This window comes from Taurulus bubalis (assembly GCF_910589615.1).
Source record: "Taurulus bubalis genome assembly, chromosome: 10".
NCBI lineage: Eukaryota > Metazoa > Chordata > Actinopteri > Perciformes > Cottidae > Taurulus > Taurulus bubalis.
The window spans coordinates 13,809,253-13,834,242 of record NC_136598.1 but is presented as its reverse complement, the minus strand read 5'-3'; the positions used below and the strand labels follow the sequence as shown (position 1 = coordinate 13,834,242).

Here is a 24,990-nt window from a genome sequence, read left to right as displayed (position 1 = left end):
ATGTAACTTAACGATGCTTCGTTTAGAATGGTTTCATACAGTAAAATCTCTCTAAATGACAACAGTCTTAAACGGAGCTCTGCATGTCCAATAAATGTTCCCCTGTCTTCAATGTTAATGTTAGGGGTGATAACAAGACAAAAACTAGGACTGTTAAACATCAAATCAGCATAAACATTTCTCTTTGGGAACAGACATAAGTTGTGTAACTGTTTTTATCTTATATTAATATTTGATTTCACATGAACAAAATGTGTACACTATAACAAACACTATTTCTTTTATGTATTTTTTCATTCATTTTGATGGACGTACAATGTAAATATCCTAAAAGACCAAGTGGTAATGTGTCCTACCTCGGGTCATGCATGAGTATTTAAAGACCACAGCAAAAAGGTACTGTACAACACAGCAAAAAAATCAAAATATAAATGAACTATAGAATTGGTGTCCCTAAATTTCTGCAATTTACTGCATAAACCAAACTAGCACAACTGTAACCACAACATCATACATGCAGTTAAAGTCACAACAACATAAAGCTAAATCTCACAGAGCTTTCTTGCAGCAGCAGAGTTTATCATTTACAGACGAGCATCATAGGTAGTTTGGAAATCAGTGAGAATGTTAAGGAGGGAAGCACACGTTCATGCAATAAAGTGACATATCATATTATTTAGTTGATTGCATTTTAGGAATGATTCTTCCTCACAATAACCGGACCTATTCTGTAATATTAATACATATATCACAAGGTCATATTCATAGTAGTCTGTGCAAGACACATTTCCAAGACCATCACCGGTACAATGTAACAAAGATGGACCACAGAGTATGCACTATATATGCAGACTATCGTTGTGATACATTTGGTCGCTCTTTAACTTTACAATTAGCGCCATAATCAAGTCAACATTTTAATGTGTTCAATACTTTGGTTCATGACAAAATACCCGCAAAACTAATGGCATTACCGTCAACCCAAGCTGTACTTTGTGTTTTGTTCAAATTAGCTAATGTTAACAAGGAAACATGCTAAACTAAGATGTTGAACATGATACCTGCTAAACATCAACATGCATTTAGCTCAAAGCAACCTGTGTGCCAAAGTGAAGCTTTAAAAGCATTGCTGTCGCCTTTAACTCTTGTGACATGATAGACTACTTAAGATTAAAGCCTGCTAATGGTTCATATTCATATGGGACCTGACCTGGGAAACCAAATGATGTCTCCTTGCTTGAATAAAATATGTCTTTTTTGGATCACACTCAACCTGTCACTGATGACAGATACATTATAATTGTGGTTAGGGGAAATGGATTAACATGTCGTCCAGCAACGACTTGGAAATAAACCATCATTTTCATGTTTAGTGTGGCCTGTAACGACACGTTATAGATCTAGCTATGATCCATCCATTAGTAGAGTTACCTGGCTGTGTTTTATAGAAAAGGCCGAGAGAAAAAGAAGAGAGTATATACACATGCATATTGTTGACCCATAAAGCTTTTACCCGAGTGCACATATTCAGATCCTACAGTATATTATTCATAGGCATGACATGATTTGATGTGTTCCTTAGCGCTAAGTTACAGTGCTGTTTGTTTTATGGCACAAAGCTTCCTGCAACTTTGAAACAGTTTCTATTAGTTATTGGAAGTTTAAGACCGAGTGCAATTGTTGTTTTCCCCCCAAAATTTCAAAAGTCTTTGTACCTTAAGATAATGAGTGCATGTATCCGGTATGCAAATGTTAAAATGTCATTTCATAATTGTTTGATCAGACATAGACTCCTCCTAGGTTCCTATCACCCCGTGCAACCGAGGGCTCCTGTTGTGTCACAGAGGAATACTGGAGAACATGTTAGTCTGTGGAACGGTCACGTCCGGGTTGTTGCGCTGCATGTGATTGTCAAGAGGTAAAGACAGAGCACAGTGTGCTGTCGTCTTCACAGCTTTTCTGCTGAAACGGCAGCTCAGCAGAGAGCAAAGGTGGTTAAACACAGACTTGCGGCAGATGATGAAGACCCAGGGATCCACGATGGGGTTCAGTGCGTAGAAGCGGAAGGCCGTCAGGTTCTCTGTGTCGCCACAAAATGGCTGAATGGCGTTGATAAAGCCTGCAATCTGAAGAAAGAGACAAGTTAGAAACAGTCTTGTATGACAACCAGTAGGGCTATCGGTCAATCATGTTGCAGCCTTGTTCAGCTCTGGTGAATGTAGGCTACATGCAGGGACCTGCTTCGAATTACCTGTCTAGAAGCATGCAATTTCATCCACAATCTCAACATTCTTGCTCTCTCTCCTTACCATCTATGAGGGGAAGGGGAGATCTTAATTTCTTCTAAACACCACCCTTCTGCTTTCTTTAAAAGCAAAAGATTTTGCTGGTGTGTTTTTCAAGTTAACTATCCATTTGTGTTCTCAGGAATATTGTCTGGCTTTGACACTTTTAAAATGTTGGTGATGTATTACTCAGAATAGGTAATAGTAAAAAAAATAAAAAGGTAATGAGTGAAATAGGATTTGCATATTACGCTACAAGATGACATTACATCTTGGTGTTGTCACACTTGGAGCCGGTGTTCTTTGGTGTCTTGGGTGTGTTTCTTTATACTGCTGCCATTACAGGATCACCAAGACAATACGTAATTACACAATGGAGTTGTCGGCACTTTAGTTTTAAAACCAGATGAGAGCCCATGACTGTGTGTTTAGTATCGGTGTCAGTTGGGGGTGTGGTTCATCTTGTCATGCTGGGATTTACCAAACTTCAACGTTGCTCTCTTTATACCAATAGAACACGAACTGTTTGAGTGAGCAAACCTTTCATTTTCAGAAGTGTCCTGAATATAGATGCAGAACAAGTTACGTGACAAAACCATAACTGTACAGACCTTTAAGGCCGCCCAGACGACAGCAGCTGGCTGCTTATCTGCTTCTCTCTCATCCTGGGCTGAGGGAGAAGCAGGAGCTGGCCTAGGAAGCTGGTTTGTCACCCCACTCCTCTTCTCGATCAACAATTCTCAATTTCCTCCATGAGATACCCAACAAACAGTGGCCTAATTAATGGCCTGTGCTGATTGAGTGATTTTATGCATTGGTTTTAATGTTTCCCTGTTGCTAAGGCCTGGACGGAAAACTAATAAGCTAGAGACAGAGTGAGAGGGCCCAAAGGGAGCAGAGGCCAAACCAGACTACCAGAGGGGCCAGACCCTGGGCTGACTATGCCATCCCCACGCTCATTTATGGGCTGCACTCACACGGATGTGGTCGCTCACATATTGATCTAACCGATAGGGAGAGAGGCCCTAAGAGGCTGACTGTGTGACTGAAAACGCAAAACAACAGCAATCATCTCACGATACCTCTCAGAAGATGTTGAGCTTAAAAAGGCATAATCATTTCAAACCAACACCCTGGAAAAGGGTTGTCCACTTGGATGTGTCAGAATGGGTAAATGTAACATAACGACCAGCTGTTCTTGACTTTTTTAGGAAGTCTTTGAGGTTCCACCGCGAAATGTCTTTTGCAGTTGCACAACTGATGTAGTCACGAATACTGTCAGATTCTCAGTGATTGATTAGGCTCATTACGTTAAGGAAAAAGTATGTATGTATTATATTAGTACTCAAACAGACAAAGATTAAGACAGTATGGCCTCAGTTTCCTTTCACAGGATAATGTTTCCTGGAGACCAAAAAAAACATTTCACAATCAGACGGTTAATCAGTTTTTCCTCAGTTACTGTATTCATCTAATTAATGATTGGCAGTAAATTGAAAATCACTCATGATCAAGCTATGTAATGAATATCTCCAGGTTTGGGTGGCACCATCTATTCAATAAATCCATTACTTCATTAAGTTTGTGAGTTCAGTTCTTAGAACAGATGTATTTGCCAGGATATCAGCACAATATAGGAGGCAGTGGATACAAATACATGTTTTAAAAGTATCAGAAATAATAGTGAAATATGTCCATATTGGACCTTAACCTCTTTTACAATTAGAATCACACCATTAACTGTTTTGGTCATGCACCAAGACGGAGACTTAATGCTGGCAACAATTTGTTATTTGAATTAATAGTTGAAGTAAATATTATTCTTAGGCCTACTGGCATAAAACACACTAACAAACACGATGACAAATGCCTCTTGTGCTCAACGCGCCGTTATCGTACACTTACTTCATCATGCGGTGTTGCCAGAAATATTTCAAACAGACATGCATCCTCATACACTCTGCCATTTTCCTTGCCCTCTCGCTCCGCATGACCACCCTCACCCTTGCTTCCATTGCTGCATGACACCCTGCCTCTTATGGTCCTCCCGACAAACCACACATCAAAGCCACAAATCACAAACTGTCCTCTCCATGCACTGCAAGATGTGGGGCCCAAAACTGATGAGATGTCATGCTCTCCTTAAACAGGAGCACATTAATGCATCAGTCTCTGGTTAAAAAGCGGCCAAGAAACGGTATACAGCTGCCCAGGGCCAGGGTAATTATTTAGGAGAACAGAGAACCATGACAATACAGAACGGAACATACCGTGAGCGTGCTCATAGACATATAAATCATGCAAAAGCAAATTCCCTTGAATATTTACATGTCTACAGATGCATACACTACATTTGCAGACAGCTGCATGTGCACTGGGTTTTGTACACACGCAAACACATTAATTTATCACCACCATCCACTGATCTGCAATTTGTACCTCAACCTATATCTCAATGTCAAAGATCATCTATGTCAAAGATGGAATGCTATTTTGGTCCTGAAGATATCTCGTTTTACTTCGTACTGGGATGTTCAGATGACGGAGGATTTTCAAGCTCCTTGACCCAGTTGGTGTAAATGGGTACATCCTGGGAGAGTCACATCATATGATGTTAGTTGGGGTTAACGATTGATTTGTCTTTCACGAAACCACATAATGGACTCATGGTCCTGGAGGACTCTTCCCAACTCCTTCTTCCTGATCCTGTTTCACTGCAGGATCATTACACTGGGATGAGAGGAGGCAGCACAGAGATTACAGGCCTTCCAGAGCGGACTGTTTACAGCAGTGAGCCAGAAGGGAGAGAGAGAAATGCTACAGCGCTAGTCTTTAAAGGAGTAGTACATTTTGGAAAACATGCTTGATCCGTCCGAGAGTAAGAGGAGAAGATTGATTGTCCACCAGGAGCCAGTGGAAACATTCTGTAAACACAATGTGTCGACTCTTTACCACTTACATGTGTCCTCCTCACTGTTTCAGGTGGATTCAGTCACAAACATTTTTGTCTTTGCTGTACCTTTCGAGGACATATAGGTGATTATAGGGTTAGGGCATTCATAAGGCATAATTTGTCTTCTAAAACTAAATCTACGCCCTTGCCATCACAAGACTTCAAGAGGTGCGTACATTCGCTGCACACAGCTGGAGGAAATAGTTACAGTATGTAATTTGTCCTAAAACCACATCATTAGTTAGAGTTCTGTTTTATGTGTGGGTTAAACAAACAACGTACAGCATATTAACTATTAAGCTTGAACAGTGGTTGGAGGAACTGTTTCCTCTTGCTGAAAGCCTTAAGAAGGTTTCACACATCCTCTTCTTAATTTAAAAGGCATGAGATTCACATCAATGTTTTCATTTAATTCTTGGGAAAAAGGCAAATAAGTATGAGACAGCAGCACAGTTTACCAAAGGTGTGTGAAACCAACTAGTATTTCAGTTTTGAGCCTGGCGATCAGTGAGGTGACAGACAGAGTTCTCACTCCTCATTTCAAACCTCAGCAAAGTTCATTCAAAGTTACAGACGGTACAGATCAGAGAAAGTCCACACAGATTCAAAAATCTTTGAACACATATCTGTTTGGCATTTTGTTCCTGCTTGACACAGTTGTCTAATACAGTGCACTGGAGTTGATTGGAGAAAAAGTACAATGGGCACCACTCAAAGTCTGAGTTACTACTTGTCAACTCGGTGCAAATCCATCACTACATTGTAAGTATATGTATCTGTATTTAATTAAAATAATACATAAAATCATAAAATAAAACCTGTTCTGCATTGACATTTATTAAATATGTCACCAGTGTTCGAGCTGGTCACGGTAAAAAAATCTCAAGTCATTTGTGCGCAGTCACCCAGAAATGTGGAGACGACATTGCTGATAGTTCAACAGTATGTGCACTTGCCAAAGGAACATCATTTGTCACGGTCAGCCATGTTTTTTGTTTACGTTTGACGTTGTGCACCAGGAACGATTGGAGATCAGAAGTTGGCAATTTGGTTTGTTGTCTGGATTGCAGCACTGGTGTTTCTACACTGAAGGGGGATTTCACTGCTCCACAATCTACTGTGAGGAAGTGGCTTGTGTCGCCTAAGACACAGAAAAAAGATACAGAGAGGAAGAAAAAAAGTGTAAATAAACAATTTGTCCATGATGTCAATGTCTCCTCATTTTTTTTCCTCATTGTCGCTTTGTGTAGTTACTTTTACAACACAGAAACAAATCTCTAACTCCAACACATTGACGTTTTTCAGTATTACGGTGTTCACCTAGGACACATCACAGGAGTCATATACATGTGTTCTGTTTCAGGAGCAAGAAATCAAATCAAATGTTAATGAAAGTCAGCTTCTGTTGGTCTTCAGAGCAGTTTCATCCGGGCAATAATTTAGTTTGAACCTCCATTCATGAGTTTCCTCTTGAAAAAGTGCCCGAGGCTGCATCGAGTTACATGGAGCCATTAGGCCTTTCACCAGCACTGACACTCCATCCATCCATCCATTATCAGCCGCTTATCCGGGGTCGGGTCGCGGTGGCAGCAGGTTCAGCAGGCCGACCCAGGCTTCCCTCTCACCCGCAACACTTTCCAGCTCATTCTGGGGGATCCCGAGGCGTTCCAAGGCCAGCCGGGAGATATAATCCCTCCAGCGTATCCTCGGTCTTCCCCGGGGTCTCCTACCAGTTGGACGTGCCTGGAAAACCTCTAATGGTAGGCGTCCAGGAGGCATCCTGACTAGATGCCCGAACCACCTCAGCTGACTCCTTTCGACACGAAGAAGCAGCGACTCGACTCCAAGCTCCCTCCTGATGTCCGAGCTCCTTACCCTATCTCTAAGGGTGAGCCCGGCTACCCTGCGGAGGAAGCTCATTTCGGCCGCTTGTATTCGAGATCTCGTTCTTTCGGTCACGACCCAGAGTTCGTGACCATAGGTGAGGGTTGGAACATAGACCGACCAGTAAATGGAGAGCTTCGCCTTCCGGCTCAGCTCCCTCTTCACCAGGACGGACCGGTACAGCGCCTGTTTTATTACTGCAGCCGCACCGATCCGTCTGTCGATCTCCCGCTCCACCTAACCCTCACTCATGAACAAGACCCCGAGATACTTGAACTCCTTCGCTTGGGGTAGGCAGTTTGTTCCCACCTGGAGGGAGCAATCCACCGGTTTCCGGCAGAGCACCATGGCCTCAGATTTGGAGGTGCTAACTCTCATCCCTGCCGCTTCACACTCGGCTGCAAAACGCCCCAGTGAATGCTGGAGGTCGCAGTCCGAGGAGGCAAACAGGACCACATCATCCGCGAACAGCAGAGAGGCGATCCCGAGACTCCCGAACCGGATCCTCTCCGCCCCCTGGCTGCGCCTAGATATCCTGTCTATGAAGGTCACGAACAGGACCGGTGATAAAGGGCAGCCCTGGCGGAGGCCAACACACACCGGGAACGTGTCTGACTTATTACCGAGGATACGAACACAGCTCCTACTGCAGGCGTACAAAGACCAGATAGCTCGTGCAAACGGGTCCGGCACCCCATACTCCCGCAGCACCCCCCACAAAAACCCCCGAGGGACCCGGTCGAAAGCCTTCTCCAAGTCCACAAAGCACATGTAGACTGGTTGGGCAAACTCCCAGGACCCCTCCAGTAGTCTTGCAAGGATAAAGAGCTGGTCCACTGTTCCACGACCGGGACGGAATCCGCACTGCTCGTCTTGAATCTGAGGTTCGACAAGCGGTTGGAGCCTCCTTTCCAGCACCCTGGCATAAGCTTTTCCCGGGAGGCTGAGCAGTGTGATGCCACGATAGTTTGAGCACACTCTCTGGTCCCCCTTCTTGAAGATGGGAACCACCACCCCGGTCTGCCAGTCCATGGGCACTGTTCCTGACCCCCATGCGACACTGAAAAGGCGTGTCAACCAAGACAGCCCAACAATGTCCAGCACTTTCAGTATCTCAGGGCGGATCTCATCCACCCCTGGCGCCTTGCCACCAAGGAGCTTTTTGACTACCTTAGCGACCTCTGCCAGGGATATGGGAGAAACCACCCCAAAGACATCCGGCGCTGCCCCTTCTCCGGGGGACATGTTGGCCGGGTTTAGGAGTTCCTCAAAGTGCTCTTTCCACCGCCCGACGATGTCCCCAGTCCGGGTCAGCAGTCCCCCCCTGCTGAGAACAGCCTGGGGTAGGCCCTGCTTTCCCTTCCTGAGCCGTCGGATGGTTTGCCAGAACTTCCTTGAGGCCAACCGAAAGTCCTTCTCCATGGCCTCCCCGAACTCCTCCCATGCCCGAGTTTTAGCATCCGCGACCATCGCAGCTGCAGCCCTTCTGGCCTGCCGGTACCCGTCAGCTGCTTCAGGAGACCCTTGGGCCAGCCAGGCCTGAAAGGCCTCCTTCTTCAGTTTGACGGCTTCCCTCACCCCCCGTGTCCACCACCGGGTTCTCGGGTTGCCGCCACGACAGGCACCGATGACCTTCCGGCCACAGCTCCGAGCAGCCGCGTCCACAATAGAGGCTTTGAACATGGTCCACTCGGGTTCCATGTCCCCAGCCTCCCTCGGGATTTGTGAGAAGTTCTTCCGGAGGTGGGAGTTGAAGACCTCCCGGACAGGATCCTCCGCCAGACGTTCCCAGTTCACCCTCACTACACGTTTGGGCTTGCCAGGTCTTTCTAGCCGACTCCCCCGCCATCTGATCCAACTCACTACCAGGTGGTGATCAGTTGACAGCTCTGCTCCTCTCTTCACCCGAGTGTCCAAGACATACGGCCGCAGATCAGATGATACGACTACAAAGTCGATCATTGATCTCCGACCTAAGGTGTTCTGGTACCAGGTACACTTATGAGCCACCTTATGCTCGAACATGGTGTTCGTTATGGACAAACTGTGGCTAGCACAGAAGTCCAACAACAAAACACCATTCGGGTTCAGATCGGGCAAGCCGTTCCTCCCAATCACGCCCCGCCAGGTTTCTCTGTCATTGCCCACATGAGCGTTGAAGTCTCCCAGGAGAACTATGGAGTCGGCAGGCGGCGCCCTTTCCAGGACCCCTCCCACCGACTCCAAGAAGGCCGGATACTCCGAACTGCTGTTCGGTGCATAAGCACAAACAACAGTCAGAGCTTTACTCCCTGCAACCCGTAGGCGCAGGGAGGCAACCCTCTCGTTCTCCGGGGAAAACGCCAACATAGCGGCGCTCAGCCGAGGGCTCGTGAGTATCCCCACTCCCGCCCGGCGCCTCTCACCCTGGGCAACTCCAGAAAAGGACAAAGTCCAACCCTTCTCCAGGAGCTTGGTTCCAGAGCCCATGGAGGTGAGCCCAACTATATCTAGCTGGTACTCTGACACTCAAACCAGTCAAATATCTAAGAGAAAAGTGACCACAGTGCAAGATATACAAATGTTTACGTGCACACATAGAGTTGCATTCTGCCATAAATCATGCATGTTGTTCTATGCATCTTTCTCTTCTTCAGTTTGGGAAAAGAAAGTATAATAAATATATTATACAGCCTTTATGTCTTCAGAGTCTACAAGTATCACCCTTACTTTCTCTTGAGTAATATAAGAGGAAGAATTTAGTTGCGGTACTGCTTGACAACTGAAAAAAAAACTGACCATTTTTTTTTTTTTTTAAATGTAGCAACACCAAAGAGGAAGTGGAAGCAACTGTGAAAACCCAACTCAACATTTAGTGAAATAAAATATGAGGTGGGCTGATTATATGTGTCAATATATGATAAGAGAAGTGAAAACAAAGGTGAATGTACTCTAACATATATTAAAAAAACATTTAGCTCTTTGGGTTGAAACAGGGTAATTTCATGTCGTCTCAGGGGTGGAGTGTTATATAATAAAACTGGCACTTTTACTGTGGCTCTACTCGCTGTTTACTATTTAGTTTAATTGTACTTCAGATCATTTTCTTTGGCATTTAAGCAAAGCTAACTGAATACAGACTGTAACCGGACAACTACAAAGGATTTTCCTCTTCATGCTGCTAATGTGAATTAAGGACAACCCCAAAAGCACTTCCATGAAAATACAATGTGTTTTATTTCCATGTCTTTTCAGGGACTGCCTATTGTTCAGACAGCACATTATTCTGAGACCCTGGTGGTGTTGGCTGCTTTCAGTGCCACCAGGCCAGGGGATGACATCATGAAGTGGCTGGGGCCTAAACAGCAGAGAGCCATTATCTTCATTCGCATTCTAATTCAGGTGGTTATCTGCTCTGCCTGGCTCATTGATGCTCCCCCCTCGCCATCCCCAAATACTCAATATGAGCGCTCAAAGATCATTATTGAGTGCTAATTAATCTGACGGCATACTATTCCAAAAACCAGCACTCATTTTTCCGAAGGCGCTTTGCTCCGAAAATAGAAACTCTCTCTGCATCAAACACAAGCACACCAGAAATCTTCTTTTTTTAAGTTTTAGAAAATATCATGGTTTGGGTTAAAATATACCCCCCTGAAGGCGTAAATGTTGTGACCCTGGAAGGTCTGGTGACATCCTTCTGCATAATGATGTCACCGGCATTTGGTCACTTACAGGCCTTGGGTCCAATGGGACATTTTTCATAATAATGGACTGCAGGAACAGTGGTATGGCGTCGTCCTTCCAAACATTTACCTATTCTCACATCAGATTACAAGACACAACATCAAGTAGACGACTCACACACAGCTGTCTCGGTTAACTTCAGATGTGATCTTACTTAACAAAAACTAGCTCCCAGTAAAGAAATACGATAAAAAACGTTTTTTTTTTATTGCACAGATGCATCCAGTTTCAATATACAAGTGTTCTTTAAAATCGGCAAACACTGTTTCTCTTTCTGAAAAATTATCTTTTCATTTTCACCAAGCCAGAATATCTCACCAAGCACATACTTTACCAATTGGTTTGTTTTTCCCCAAATAAACACATTTCTACTCAGCCTGCTTTCTTCCACATCATATTCCATAACAGAACTTTAAATATAAACAAATATAAATTGACTTAAAATAACTCATCTGGGGACTTAACCCTTTCTCAGCATCATTGTATTATCATCCAATCATCTGCCAATGATCAAGCTTTTGCACAAGTGGGGAGAATTGATTCCCATCATACACAGTATATTTCATGTTCACTAGGGACTAATATCCCGACCAAAGTCTGCACTGGCTGCCTGGTTTCAATTATCTTGTTGAATTTGTTTAGTCACAATTGTCCAAGTGCTCATAGGGAAGGGAGGAATTGTTTTATGGGCAGCACAAAAACATTTTGGGCAGACGGCACAAAAGCTAATGGCGCCTGTTCCCAGAAATGACTGACTGATATATTGGATGACTGGACTGTACCCCCAATAACATCTGTACTTCCTTTATATCGGTGACCTCTTTGCGCTAAAAGATTTAATTGTTTGCATGAAATCACATGGGTGAATTCCTATGTTGTGTGTTTTCTCTCTTGACATGAACTGAAACGTGTCATCTTAATCAAGCTGATTCTCCAGTGTTTTGTTACATCAGGCTTTAATCTGGATATTTGCCATTTTGGTTCAAATTCACACGTCCCTCAGCACAACAACAGAAGATCACAGCATTCCGTCTCACTTAGGGTTTATTTGATGTGAGGGTGTTGTATTTCACTGCTCACCCAAGTTTTATTAGGCCATATATCTCGTGAGACTGCAGGCAGGGTGGAGCATGAAACAAGAATTGTTTTGTTCTCTGTGTACCAACATTTTTTTTAAAGATGTAATTAATAAGTTAACACCAGGTTTAGCCGGTTATATTTTCGATCCGGTTTGCAGTTGACAACATACCTGGATTTGTTTGGACATTAACACATTCCACATCAACCCCTTAATCTCTCTCCACTTATTTTATTTGGAAAGAGCAGCATTTGTAAAAAAAAAAAAAAAAAAAAACTAACATATGACAGTCAGCTTTCATTTTGTCAAACAGATTAGATCAGCTGTACCAAATTAACACTAATTAGGTTAAGGCCAAAGATGATTTGTGGGTGGAAGGACATCTCACACTGTGTGGCCACTGGTGGACTGGATCTTTTGTGGTTCAACAGGGACCGACAGAGTGGTGACTCTTCTTTAGAGAAATTATCTATCTGCCCACCTCACATCAACCCGGCCCTCTGGTGATGATTTATCTCTGAAGCTGGCGTGTTACATTTTAGTATGTTTACTTTTATATTATATTTTCAAAAGCATGACAGGAGCTCCAAATATATTTTAGAGTCCATAACTGTTTTTAAAACTTGTTAAAACATGAATTATTGTAATCATAAAAATGTATACTGGGAGTATGCTGGGAAGAAACAAATATCAATTTACTGTAAGTCTCTGCATATCAAATGACCCCACAAGAGATCCCAACCCTAAGATTGAGAAACTCTACACTTGGGTGTGGAGCTCACTGCACGCGATGCTGGGGTAACAATGAAGGTGTAGGGATGGATGGACAAATAACTGTGGCCACACATGGCATGGCGATAACCTAAAAAGGAAAATATGGAGAACACTAAATAATGTCTTTGTAAATACGGTAAACGGCTGTGTGAAAATCTACTGATAATTTCTGTATGTCTTGGCAACATCTTTGAATATTTCAACCTAATCTAATTTCTGTCTAATTAACCTATTGAGAAGATGCATGCAACCTGCTAAGCTGCCAAACTACTACTTTGCACACCAGTGCATCAAAGGGAAATCATCCCTCTGTTGCCATCTCTCTCAAACACCACCGAGTAAACGCTTAGGTATGCCTTGCTTGCAAAGACAGAAAACATCCATTGAAGTTTCTGATGCACAAAAATCAAAACAAAAGCAGATCTGTAGGAAAACACATTTCTAGCTCGGTCTTCCTCAACCAGAGCCAGCAGGGAAAGAGGAAATCAGAAGAGGAGCATTTCTGGGATGCTCGTGACATGATACAAAATCCTGGTTTTGACGGTCTATATTGCATATAAACATACAATTAAAAAAACATAAACAATGATGATGCTGATGATGACAAATATACCTTGTTCTGAGACCGAGTTTATGTACTTTTATCCATCGTTATCTCATCTCAGTGTTCACTCAACATTTTAACTCAGTAATATTGACAGCAGTCATCAACCGCACAACTACTCGCATCCTCAGTGATAGCATGTGTCATCAGAGTGAAAACCGGGAACTATAATGTTCCCTCTCATGCTTACAAAACGATCCAAATATTAAATTAGTTTTGATTGAAATGTGGTATAAAAACCACGATCTCAATCAGGTCATAAAGAAGTGCTGGGTCAGGTAAATAACTGAAATAGCCATATGCAAAAGGGAGACCTATCTCCAATAACAGTGACTCCTCAACCACGGTTGCTTGCCCACTATTCAGTTAGAGCGTGAGTAACTAAACATTGAGTCTGGAGACAGCTAACGATTGGAGAAGATTTACTCTGGCCTGACCACTCTTCATCTCCTGAAGAAGCAAATTGGGCCCACAACTAATAACATTTGCTAAGATCAACACATTTTATTATTTGGTCAATGTAATACAAGGTTAGATGAGGGCACTAAAAAGATTGGAGAAGTAGATCCTACAGGTAGAATGTATTCATGTGTTTCATGCTCCTATATCAACTTAAACCATCTGTTGCTCCGACCGGGACCGACCACGGATTTTTATCAGGCACAGAAAGCTTCAAGAAACACACAATGAAAAACTTAACAAAAAGGGACAATCAGAAACACGTGTCCACGGCACAATGACACTGTCTTCAGCCAAATGTGAGCAGATTCTCCGTTTGCCTTAAGTAGATGTGTTTATATCAGTACTCTTTAATTCCCTAAAACCAGATTGCACATATGCACACAGCTTAGTGAAAATGTGTATTTTCTTTCCGTGTTTCAGATCCCTGTTAAAATCATTGTTCTGTTCATTAAGAAGCGGTCATGACTGGTGAAAATGGGTATTTACTAATTTACACAACATTTTTTTTTTCATTTGTTGATGCAATAGTTAAGCAGAATGTCTGTACACTTCTGAATAGCACAAATTATGAAAACATGTTTCCACACATGTTGCAAATTGCACATTTGTTGCCAACACTTCTTGTCTCTTGTTTAAAGATGTTTGTCAAAGTGTGAATGCACATCAAAGAAATATTTGAGGCCAGTTTTTCTATTTTCCATTTAAAAAAAAAAAATCAGACTACATGCAATATGCCCAATATTGATATTTTCTTTCAAGGGCCTGTTATTTAAAGGGATATTGAGAGTTAAGCATTCCGAGGGAATAATAAGCATTTCATGGTATTTTCTCGCTCTATATTCTCTCGCTTTTAGTCGTGATGAACATATGTGGCAAGCAGTCTGACTGGAAGACTGAGATCATTCAAGGGACACAGAGTAAGACGGCATTATGCAAAAACACATGAAGCCCCAAACAGGATATGGTTCATAGTTGCGGTGAAAGTGTTTATTTCCACATTCTGTTGAGTTACTGTCTGAAGTCTGAACAGTAAAGCTGATGTGTAAGTACTTACAGCTGTTTTTTTACTGACAACAAAGTGAAGAAAATGAATCACTTAACACAAGTTTAAGTCAAAATATCCACTAAAGATATTAAAATGCAAATGATTCTGCCAGGTTCAGTCAAGCACATAACTAGGCCAGTAACTCATGAATATGTTTTCATAACTATAAACTATATAGCACCTCTACTGTTCTGTTGTCTATCTCCGTGTCACGGGGGACTTGGAGAGAGGACCCAAATGCAGATGTGCAGTGAAAGAAAAGTAATTTTATTCCTTCCAAAAACCGACAGGATTCTCAAAAACACCAACAGGGTTCTGGCAGAACGGAACAAAAAGCAGGAACAGCGGCACACGCACAGTTTTACACAGTACAATCAGACAAGGGAACAGAAGACACACAGAGCTTAAGTACAAGGGGAAGGTGTGGGTGATTAGACACAGGAGGAAACAATCAGCAGACAATCAACAGACAGGAAGTGCAGAGGAACAGAGGACACACGAGACAGGACTTCAGAATGAAACAAGAACATAGAAAACCCAAACCGTGACACTCCGATCTCCTCTCCACATCTGTCTTTCCTCTCTTTTCATCAGTGTGCCTCAGCCATTACAAATCTCTTCAGCACCTGCTCCCACCTCTCATTGTCCGACTGAAACCTAAGGTCATGTTCTTCAGGCCATGTTCTTCATTAAACACACATTTTGACACATTAAAAGGGGTTCAACCTATTTACCTCTGGGATCTTTATTATATTTGTTGGCCACTTTCTCCTGTGTGGCTCAAACCCGTAAAAAACATGACAACAAACCAGGATAAAACAGGCCGGATTAGCAAGCCTGCAGCCTTGTGACTACTGTAATAGGAGCCCATGTGTGCTCGTATATGAAGTGGGCGTATGTTGTGTTCATGCTAAATGGAGGTTTAAGCGTACATCTACTAAGAAAGGGAATCCTCATTGTTTAGCCCACAAAGGCAGCTGCTGATTGCAGAGCATCATCTTTCATTATAGGATAGCTCACAATGAGATGTATCTCCCAGCAGCACCTGGAGCACAAAGCTGGCTCGTATCTCCATGTGTGTCTCTACATCTCCGACTGTAAAATTATGCAAAGGTCATGGTGTACATTATGCTGCCGTCACAAATAGTTCCCCCATTATTTCCACATGTTGTGCTGTTTGTTGCACAGGCAGACTCACCCGACATCACCATAGCAACATTTTCAGCTCAAACTACTGGCAAATAGTTTGTAATACGAGAGCAGCACTCTATTGATCCAGTTATTGACTACAGCATATGGACCCCAGGAAGCCTGTATGGTTCCCATGGGAACAGCAGGGGGGTATTGGTGATTGTCAAGCTATTAGTCTGTACCTGTCGCCTGCAGGACACAGCTTTGATCATTTATAAACTAAAGATGACAAGACAAAGAGGGAAGAAATGCCAATTGGAGGAGAGTTGATTTCCCTTTCAGAGGAAAAGCTTCTGTCAAGACTTTCTGAAGTACACAGGAATCACTTGAATCATGCATGACAGCATGATCAGCTTTAACGCTAATCCATTTTTTATTATCTTATATTTTATTGATTGTTTGATGGATTGATTGTCTTAGTCAATACATTTTCAGAAAATTGTGAAAGATTTCCATCACAACCACTTAGTGCAGTCCAAAACACAAATATATTTAATTTACTACAATCAGCAGCAAATTCTCATATTTGAAAAGCTGAAATTATCAAAGGATTTGTATTTGTGCTTGACAAATAAATGACTAACTTTATTTTTAATCAATATACGCCTCCAGCACTATTTACTAGGGGTTTCAATTAGACATTTTCATCGGCTTGATTTGATTCCATTCAGAGGCCTGCGACTGAAAGACAAAAGACAATATCTTGTGCCCATTTAACACAATCAGTTACGTCTATATCAACGCACAAAACTATGCAGGTGCACTGACGTAAGTAGTGATGGACGTGCCATGGGATTTTAATAATAGAGGTGAATGTCATAAACTGTGTTATATTCTTGCTTTAAGTGATGTTGATTGTCAATTTGGTGGTGTCACCTTACACAGTGTAGCTCTAACAGTATTTAACTACACTGGGAGCGGAGGCTTTGAATCCCAGCCTACAGCTGGAGATGGATTTTCTTTATGGCAGTACATCTCACTCACAATGTGTCAATAGTCCTTAGAACCAACCATGGAGGACCTCATGTTTCACGCTACATCAAACAAATCAAACGTTCTTTCACAGCAGCAGCGATAACATTCATCACATCACGTTTCATTGGTTAATGGCACCTTGTCTGCTTCTGCTGTCTACTGCAATTGCCCAGTGTGTGCTTTAAATTAGTGGGAAGTGATATGACTTAAGGCCAGACTGTGCTGTGGACTGACAAGCCTGGGAAGCTGGTGAGATACAGGTAACAGTGAACAGGACAAACATTTACAACAACTCCTGAGAATGATGTCAGCCCACCACACCACATCCAAAAAAATAATTTTCTCTTTTCTGAGAAACAAACATCTGCTCATCGCAACTTCCCTAATCACAACTACAGCATATGAACTCTTCCCTATTGAATTATTAATAACCTTGCTGTTTTTTTGTCCAACTCAGCAAATTTAAGATCTCGCAACTTGATCTGTAAATGCAAAGTCTGCAACATGATTAAGTTCTCTGATTCTACCATATTTCCCCTCCTCTGCCAAACATGCATTATGAAAAGGAAGCATTCATTTTCAAGCAGCTGTTTTCCATCTCACCCACATCTACCAGCGTGCAGAGCTGCACATACATCGTCACCACCATCCCAGCTGTTTCGGTTTCCACCACACGATGTACATGCACAAGGGCACACAAGCACACACGCAGGTCTGCTGAGATGACGCATGAATCACTAATTACTTAATAACAGTGTATTGTATTACTCAGAATGACATACTACTGATCATGCTTGTGACTCCAGATTATTTTGGTCGAGACGTTTGACGTTTGAATATTGATGAGTAAATCTAAAATTAGAGTTGTAAAGTAATCGAATCAATTTAGAGAACAAAAGGTTAATTTTAGAAGAGAACAGTGGGACAAAGGAGGAGTATTGAGGAAACACAGGTCCTGCATGGTGAAAACATACAGTACACTTTGCAAGGGGTAAAGTCAAGGTTTCAGTTTCTTGAAGTCTGACTCAAAGTGTTGACAAGTGTGTTCCGTCATACTGTTCATTCCTCAGGGCCCTCTTTTCCACAACTCTGGGCGAATGCCACAGCATGAACCGTGGGTTAGTCAAACCTTCAGGCCAAGTGTTGCCACAAACCATCCAGATGCAGACGGTGAGTAGTTGGTGAACACATTTTACTGCTTCCTGTAAACTACCTGATCATCAGACCACCGCTGGTACCAGGCTAACATGAAAGCAGGGATACCTTTATAATAAAACCCCCATTAATCACTTCCTCCAGCTGGTTTTTATCTCCCAAACTTGACTTTCCTCAGTACCTCTGCCTCACGCTCGTGGGCACACACACAGAGGGGAGGCTGGTTAACATCGGGCTCCTCCCAGAGGAAAAGGCCTCTGGGAAAGGCAAGGCCAGACCAGTCCTCCAGGGTTGTCAGGTTTGGCACACTCCTCTCAAACAGCGACAGATATGGAGCTAAGTAGACACACATGCCTTGTGTGGCAAAGGCGGCACTCTCAGGCACACCTTTTACGAGTGGGACCAGCTAGCACAGCAAAGCACAACTGTTTGGGAGACACCAACAGGGCAGGCAAACCCATACCACTGCAACAAAAACATTAAGGATATGCCTGCTGAGCTTTCAATGGACATACAGATTACAGTATGAGGGAATATATTTTAGGAGAAACTCTTTATACTGGAAATCCTTTACTGTCAGTGTGTACATCCAGTCAGGGAAAAGTGTTAATGTAAACAATAATGAAAACTCCCTTTCTCAGTTTCCATTTCTATTCAAACTTTCTTCTTTTTTATTTCGCTGAGGAGTTTTGATTCATGTTTTGAAAACTGCATAAATGATACATCAAGCGGTCAGCTCTTTCTTCCTTTTCAACGAAGCCCAAAATGTGTTCTGAGTGAGAGGGAGTGGGTATCAATCATTGTGACACACAAATACACACTAAGAGAAGGTCAAATGGAAACTCACGGTTAGTGGCAGCGAGCAGACCACAAAGATGACAGTGATGAGCGCCAGCAGCACGAGGTGGTCCATCTCTTCTTCTCCCTGTGCGAACCAGGCCAGGCTCAGCCTCCTTCTCCTTCCCATCGACACACCCGAGCCACGCCGCATCAACTGGCTCCGGTGCATCTGGCACAAGCTGACAATCACTGAGCCGTTGCACACAAACACAGCGAAGATCAGCAGTGCCATGAGGGAGGAGTAGGAGAGAGAGAAGGCCAGCACCAAACTGGCATGTTCATCCCCTGCTGCATCCATGTCGATGAAGCACCACGTGCCAGGACAGTACTGTCTGAATTTGCCGTAGCCGACGTATGGCAGTAGACAGAAGGCCAAAGAAAAGAGGTAAATAAAGAAAAGAGTTAATTTGGCAAACCTGCGGCGGATGTGTACAGAGTAAAAGTAAGGGTGGCTGATGGCCAGGCAGCGCTCCACGGCCATGGCACACAGGATGAGCGTGGGCGCCAGGCCGAAGAAGCTCATGGCAAAGCCAAAGAGGTTGCACAGGGTCTCGTCGCCCAGACTTATCAGGGATATGTTGTGGGCGTAGCAGATGAACACGGGCGGGCTGAGGAGGCAAGTGCCCAGCAGGTCGGTGAGGGCCAGTCCAGTCACCAGGATGCAGAAGATTGAAGACTGGGCGCGATGCTCCTTCTGGTGCACCCCGAGGATGAAGAGAGCCAGCAGGTTTCCAACCACGCCAGCCAAAAACATGATGATGCTTGTTGCTGGCTTGCCATCTCCATTCACCATGAGAGTGTCATTGCAGGTGGCATTGTGACATGATTCGTTTGAAATCATGCTTGTGTTCATGTTTAACTCACAGCAAAGAAATATGCCTGCTCAGTGTGGAATAAATAAGGAATTCCCACACAACAAATGGAGATCTTGACCCCTTGACACCATCATTTGGCAACACAGAAGGCAGGGGTGTATGGTAAGTCCCATAATGATGCGTTGACTAAAGACGTGGTTCTCTGTCTGTCTCTGTCTTTTATTGCACAGTTTTGCAATCGTTCTGTGAAACAAATAACACAAGAAAAGAAAGTGGCTTAGTGCTTTCTTTCAATCCACCAGGGTGGCAACATGTTAACATCTTTTTTATTATTATTTTACAGCTGAATTCTTCTTAACAATGTTCTTATCATAGTTTTAGAGAAAACGGATCACTTACCTTTCACCTGCTCTGGCGGAGAGAAGCAATACAAAAGCGTTTCAAAGTAACTAGCCTCCTCTTCCTTCTTCTTCTTCTTCTCAGGCTCCTACTTTGTACAATGTTTAGCAGATCCGGAGTTTAAAAGTGCCGCTGGCGGTAACATGTTGGCGGTCCTGAACTCACAGCACAGAGGGTAAGACTAAATAAGATCCGCTGTTCCTCCTCTTACTTTCTCCTTCTGTCTCTCTCCGCGCCTCCCAATCTGTTTCGGATCGATGTGAAGTCCCACCCACTGAGCCGGTGCGCAGAAAGACGCTGACAGACATTATTCAAAAGGACATTGAAGATAAATAAAGTTGAAAATCTTAAAGAATTAACTTCTTTATGCTGATCAATCAGAATGAACTGTTATTTCCTTTCTTGTTTCAAGGTGTTGTGCTCGTGCATTACATGAGCACTCGTAATAGCCCACATCAATTGTTTCCCCTCAAGTTAACTAGTTTAGTGGTTCTCAAATGGGTGAATGTGTACCCTGGGGGTACGTGAGATTAAAAGAATGTATACGTAAAAGTAACATCCATTGAAAATTATTATTTAATAAATATTCATTAAAATATAAGTGTAAATTCATAAACTCTGTGTATTATGTATATTTTTCAATAATGCTTTGCGCTGATTAAGAGGTTCTTGGCTGAAAAAATATTTTACAGGGGGTACATCACTGAAACAAGGTTGCGAACCACTGGCATAGAGACTGAAAGTAACAAAACACAGACAATACACTGAAAGGGTTAAGTTTCCCTGAGACGGACACCTTGGTCAGTATTGGCTTGTTTCACAAGAAGAGCTCAGGAAGAAATGTCATCCAATTAGTCTTTCGTGTAAGTATTTGGTTTGGCAGTGTTTGCTTGGTTTTTATGAGTCTGTTTTGAATAGACTTATTCTCTACTAGTTTACATTTCAGGCAGCCTTTGGTGCAACTCAGCCTAGAAAGGGATTTATATTCAACTGCAGCTGCAGCTGGATATAAATCAGAGCGAGGTTTCCCTGCTTGTTTCTGCTGGTTCATTCTTGATTTAAAAATCCTTTACCTGTTTGCGGACATGGCCATTGGTGAGATACCTGAATGAAAAGAGAACTCTTCCAAAAGTGTGTGTGCTCTGGGAGAGATTGCACACTTTGATATAGGCCTCGGGGTTAAGAATACTCCTGGATATGCTGTCAAATATTTGAGCAACTTGACAAAGGTGTCTATATACGTAGCATAAAACATGCAACAAGGACGCTTTGGGGAAAGATGTATTTGGATCTTTTACTTAATCAAACGGAGAGATGCAACAAAATAAAATATTTCTCATTTAGTAAACACAATAAACATTTGATCTTAGACGTGCCATATTCTTGTCAAACAGATATAGCTACAAATTAACTCAGAAAGCAGATTGACCAGATGTTATATAATTTACTTTATTAATTTACTTTATTATTCTCCATCACTGCAGGGACAGGAAGGCTCAAGTCTTTGCTGTGTCATTTTCCAAATTAAAATGTTTGGTCCCATGGGAGAGTGACCTCATTCATTTGTCCAAACGGTAGACGTCAAATCTTATTTCCATTGATCTGATTGACCCAGGGAAATGCTACAGTTACAGCCTGCAGTTGCTTTGCAGGCTTGTCTAGATGTTGAGAGTATTTGATTTACGTTTTGGTCATTGTGTTTAAGTGATGCAGCCGAGGTACACCTGCACAGGTATTTTCACTTACTTTACCTGATTAGCCCTCTTGTCGGTGGGAGCAGGGTGTGTCTGATTTCCCTCAAACTCTGCTTTGCTTCACCAGCTACAACTTTTAAAGTATTGTTCTACTTTTTCCACATCTTTATCCTTCTTATTGGTACATGTAGTTTTAATATTCCGCGGGATTTGTCAGCGCTGCATCTCCAAACTTGTGGAAACACCTGTGCGTGTGTGCAGGGCCTTTAAAGACAGCAAGCTGAATCATCTGTTGGATTGTTTGAAAATACAATAACGGATCAACAGCCAACTGCTGTGATGATATGTTGGTTGATGGATATAAAATGACACGTAATGAACACATCACAATTTCTGCAGACGCAGGATGCAATAACGAAAGTCCCGAGGAGCCATTGCTGCTCTCCTTGGTTTCTTTTCATGACACCTAAAATAAGATTGTGCACCAATAAAATGACCACAACCAAGAAAATAGGCTGCATAGTAATTGCATTTAATTGCTCAGTTTCTACTCTCAGTAATTCTACTCTCTTGCTTCCTGTTGCTGTTATTGACTGAACATAATGATATCAGCATAGTGCCAATGTTCTATTCTGGTTGGAGTAATGGAGATCAAGTTTCTCTGTCTATTATACTCTGTAAATGAAAGTGTTGATGCACATTCAGTTACATAGTTGGTAGTGGGTGGTCGCTTGCTGAACGGGCCACTGGGATATTGTAAAACAAAGACATGCAGGTATTTGTTTTTATCTTTTTTTTCAGTTTCACTCCATCTGTCAGGCCCTCGCAATAATTTATTGCTAATTTACCTTCAACTACAACAAGGCGGCCAAAAGGTGTGGATGGCAAGCAGGGGTTGGGGGCTGTTTACAGTTGCACTGCTGATAAAACAAACCAGGCTGCCATCTTTGAATAAACAGCAGACAGCCATGCTGACAGACGCTGACGTACTTGCACGGTTTCCCTCAAACCAGGAGACCGGTTTGTGAACATACACTACCAACCAAGACACAAACATCTTAACAATTTGGTAATTTTACAAAAGTTCTCATCATGATAAGCAGTTTACAAAAGGTGCAGCCAAGCATGTATTTACAATTGTAGCTTCCGGTGTTTGGCTACATGTGTTTGTTGTTAATTAAAAGGGTGAATAGGTGTGGCGACTCAAGCGTGCAACAAAGATGAATGGATGATGGACCGAAGGCTGGGTGCATAGACAAATAATGGATGGATGAGTGGATAGTTTGATAGTTGGAGGGATGAATAGATAGATGAATGATTCATGGCTGGATGATTAAATCAGTGGATGGATGATGATGGACAGATGGATGAAAATATGGATGGATGAATACATAGATGGGTGGAGGGATGGACAAAGCAATATATAGTTGGATAATGAGTGGATGGGTGGATAAGATAAGATAAGTTAAGATAAGATATTCCTTTATTAGTCCAGCAGTTGGGAAATTGCAGGATTGAAGATGGGTGGAGAAAGGGATCATAGAGAGATGGATGAATGGGTTAAAACAGGACACTGCAACGTTCTGTTCCAGCTAATTTGGACCTGTTCTCACGAAGAAGGAAAAAAAGTTACTCAATACAAACTATAAAATACCTTTATCAGACATTAACCACAAATGTTAATACATGACGAGCCTTCATCCAAGTGAAGAATGAGGACACAGTACATAATATAGAAAACTGCCCTTGATGATGATGTGTTTGTGTGTGTGTGTGCGTGTGTGTGTGTGTGTGTGTGTGTGTGTGTGTGTGTGTGTGTGTGTGTGTGTGTGTGTTGGCTGGACATGTCTCCCCATCATAGAGATAGAGGAAAAACATGCTCCTTTTCCACATATTTAATGAATGAGGTGTTGCATGTTGATCTCTGGCTTGTTTTCTAATGCACCAGCATCTGCTTGCTGATGGGAACTTGAACAAAGATCGTCAGCATTTTCAGGAAGAGAACCATGAATCATATGATATCACAACACTTTTAACCAGAATTTCGAAACATGTGGGACCCAAGGAGGTATGCTCTTTCTTCCAAAATTGAAAACAGAATGTTAGTGGTGACAGAAACCCGAATGTGAAACAAAAATCTGTAGAGATTTGAATTGATTATATAAAAGGTCACATTTAGCGTTCACATATTTTAAATATGCAGCCAACACATATTTAAACCAACTCCATGAAGAAACTCTTAATAGATGGATGCATATTTTATTCCACACACACATTTGTGCATCCTTTGTAATTATTACAGTGTGTTCATCAATTGATAAGAATCAAGTATGTTAGAAATGTTAACCACTAAATGAATTAATGAACCATATATTTTCAGCTGTGCATGTCACAATGTCTGAGATCTTTTTTCCTTCCAGGACGTTAAGTCCTTCTTTGTGTTTGATCTTGCTTTCAGAAAACCAGTAATGCAAAGCAGGTTTTGGCTCACACAATGGTAAACACTGTTTAATGAGCCGGAGTTGACCCCGAGTGTAAAGACTTAAATGGAGATGGTGATGGAGATGCTGCCGATGTCAACAGTGAGACCACACAAACATATGGTTGACATACTGATGAAAACACTTTGAATGTATGTTGTTGTCTTATATACACAAGTTATGTTGATAATGGTGTTATATGTTTACCTGAAAATTATCAATTTAAGAAGTCTGTATGGTCCATGCTCAATTAGGCACCAGCTGGTTGTCCTCCCCAGCACACCAGCTTTTAATAAAGCACTTCAGATAATTAGCTTGCTTGCTGGATGCAAGACATTGTACAGTAGGCTACATTTAGATGTGTATTAAAATAAGATAATCCTTTATTAGTCCCGCAGTGGGGAAATTGCAGGATTACAGCAGCAAGAGATAGTAGTAAAATATACAAATAATCCACAATAGCACTATTATATGTACAGACAGAATAAACAAGTATTTACATTTTATTTATTTATACTGCACCAGTTAAAGTGGTATTACAGCACATTGGTTGTGCAGCAAAACGAGGTGTGCAGTTCCAGTGTTTGTAGAGAACATACATATATCGACTCTCCCTACCTGACACAGATT

At 42.3% G+C, this 24,990-nt stretch overlaps 1 protein-coding gene across 1 annotated transcript; it reads right to left on the bottom strand.

The window, feature by feature from the left end:
- Nucleotides 1-1,838: 1,838 nt before the first annotated feature.
- ptgir (prostaglandin I2 receptor) lies at nucleotides 1,839-19,825 on the bottom strand (the record flags this gene model as incomplete). Its single annotated transcript, XM_079224531.1, has 2 exons — nucleotides 1,839-2,126; nucleotides 18,980-19,825. 2 exons carry the CDS (start codon nucleotides 19,823-19,825, stop codon nucleotides 1,839-1,841), a joined length of 1,134 nt encoding a protein of 377 aa, XP_079080657.1.
- Nucleotides 19,826-24,990: the final 5,165 nt, after the last annotated feature.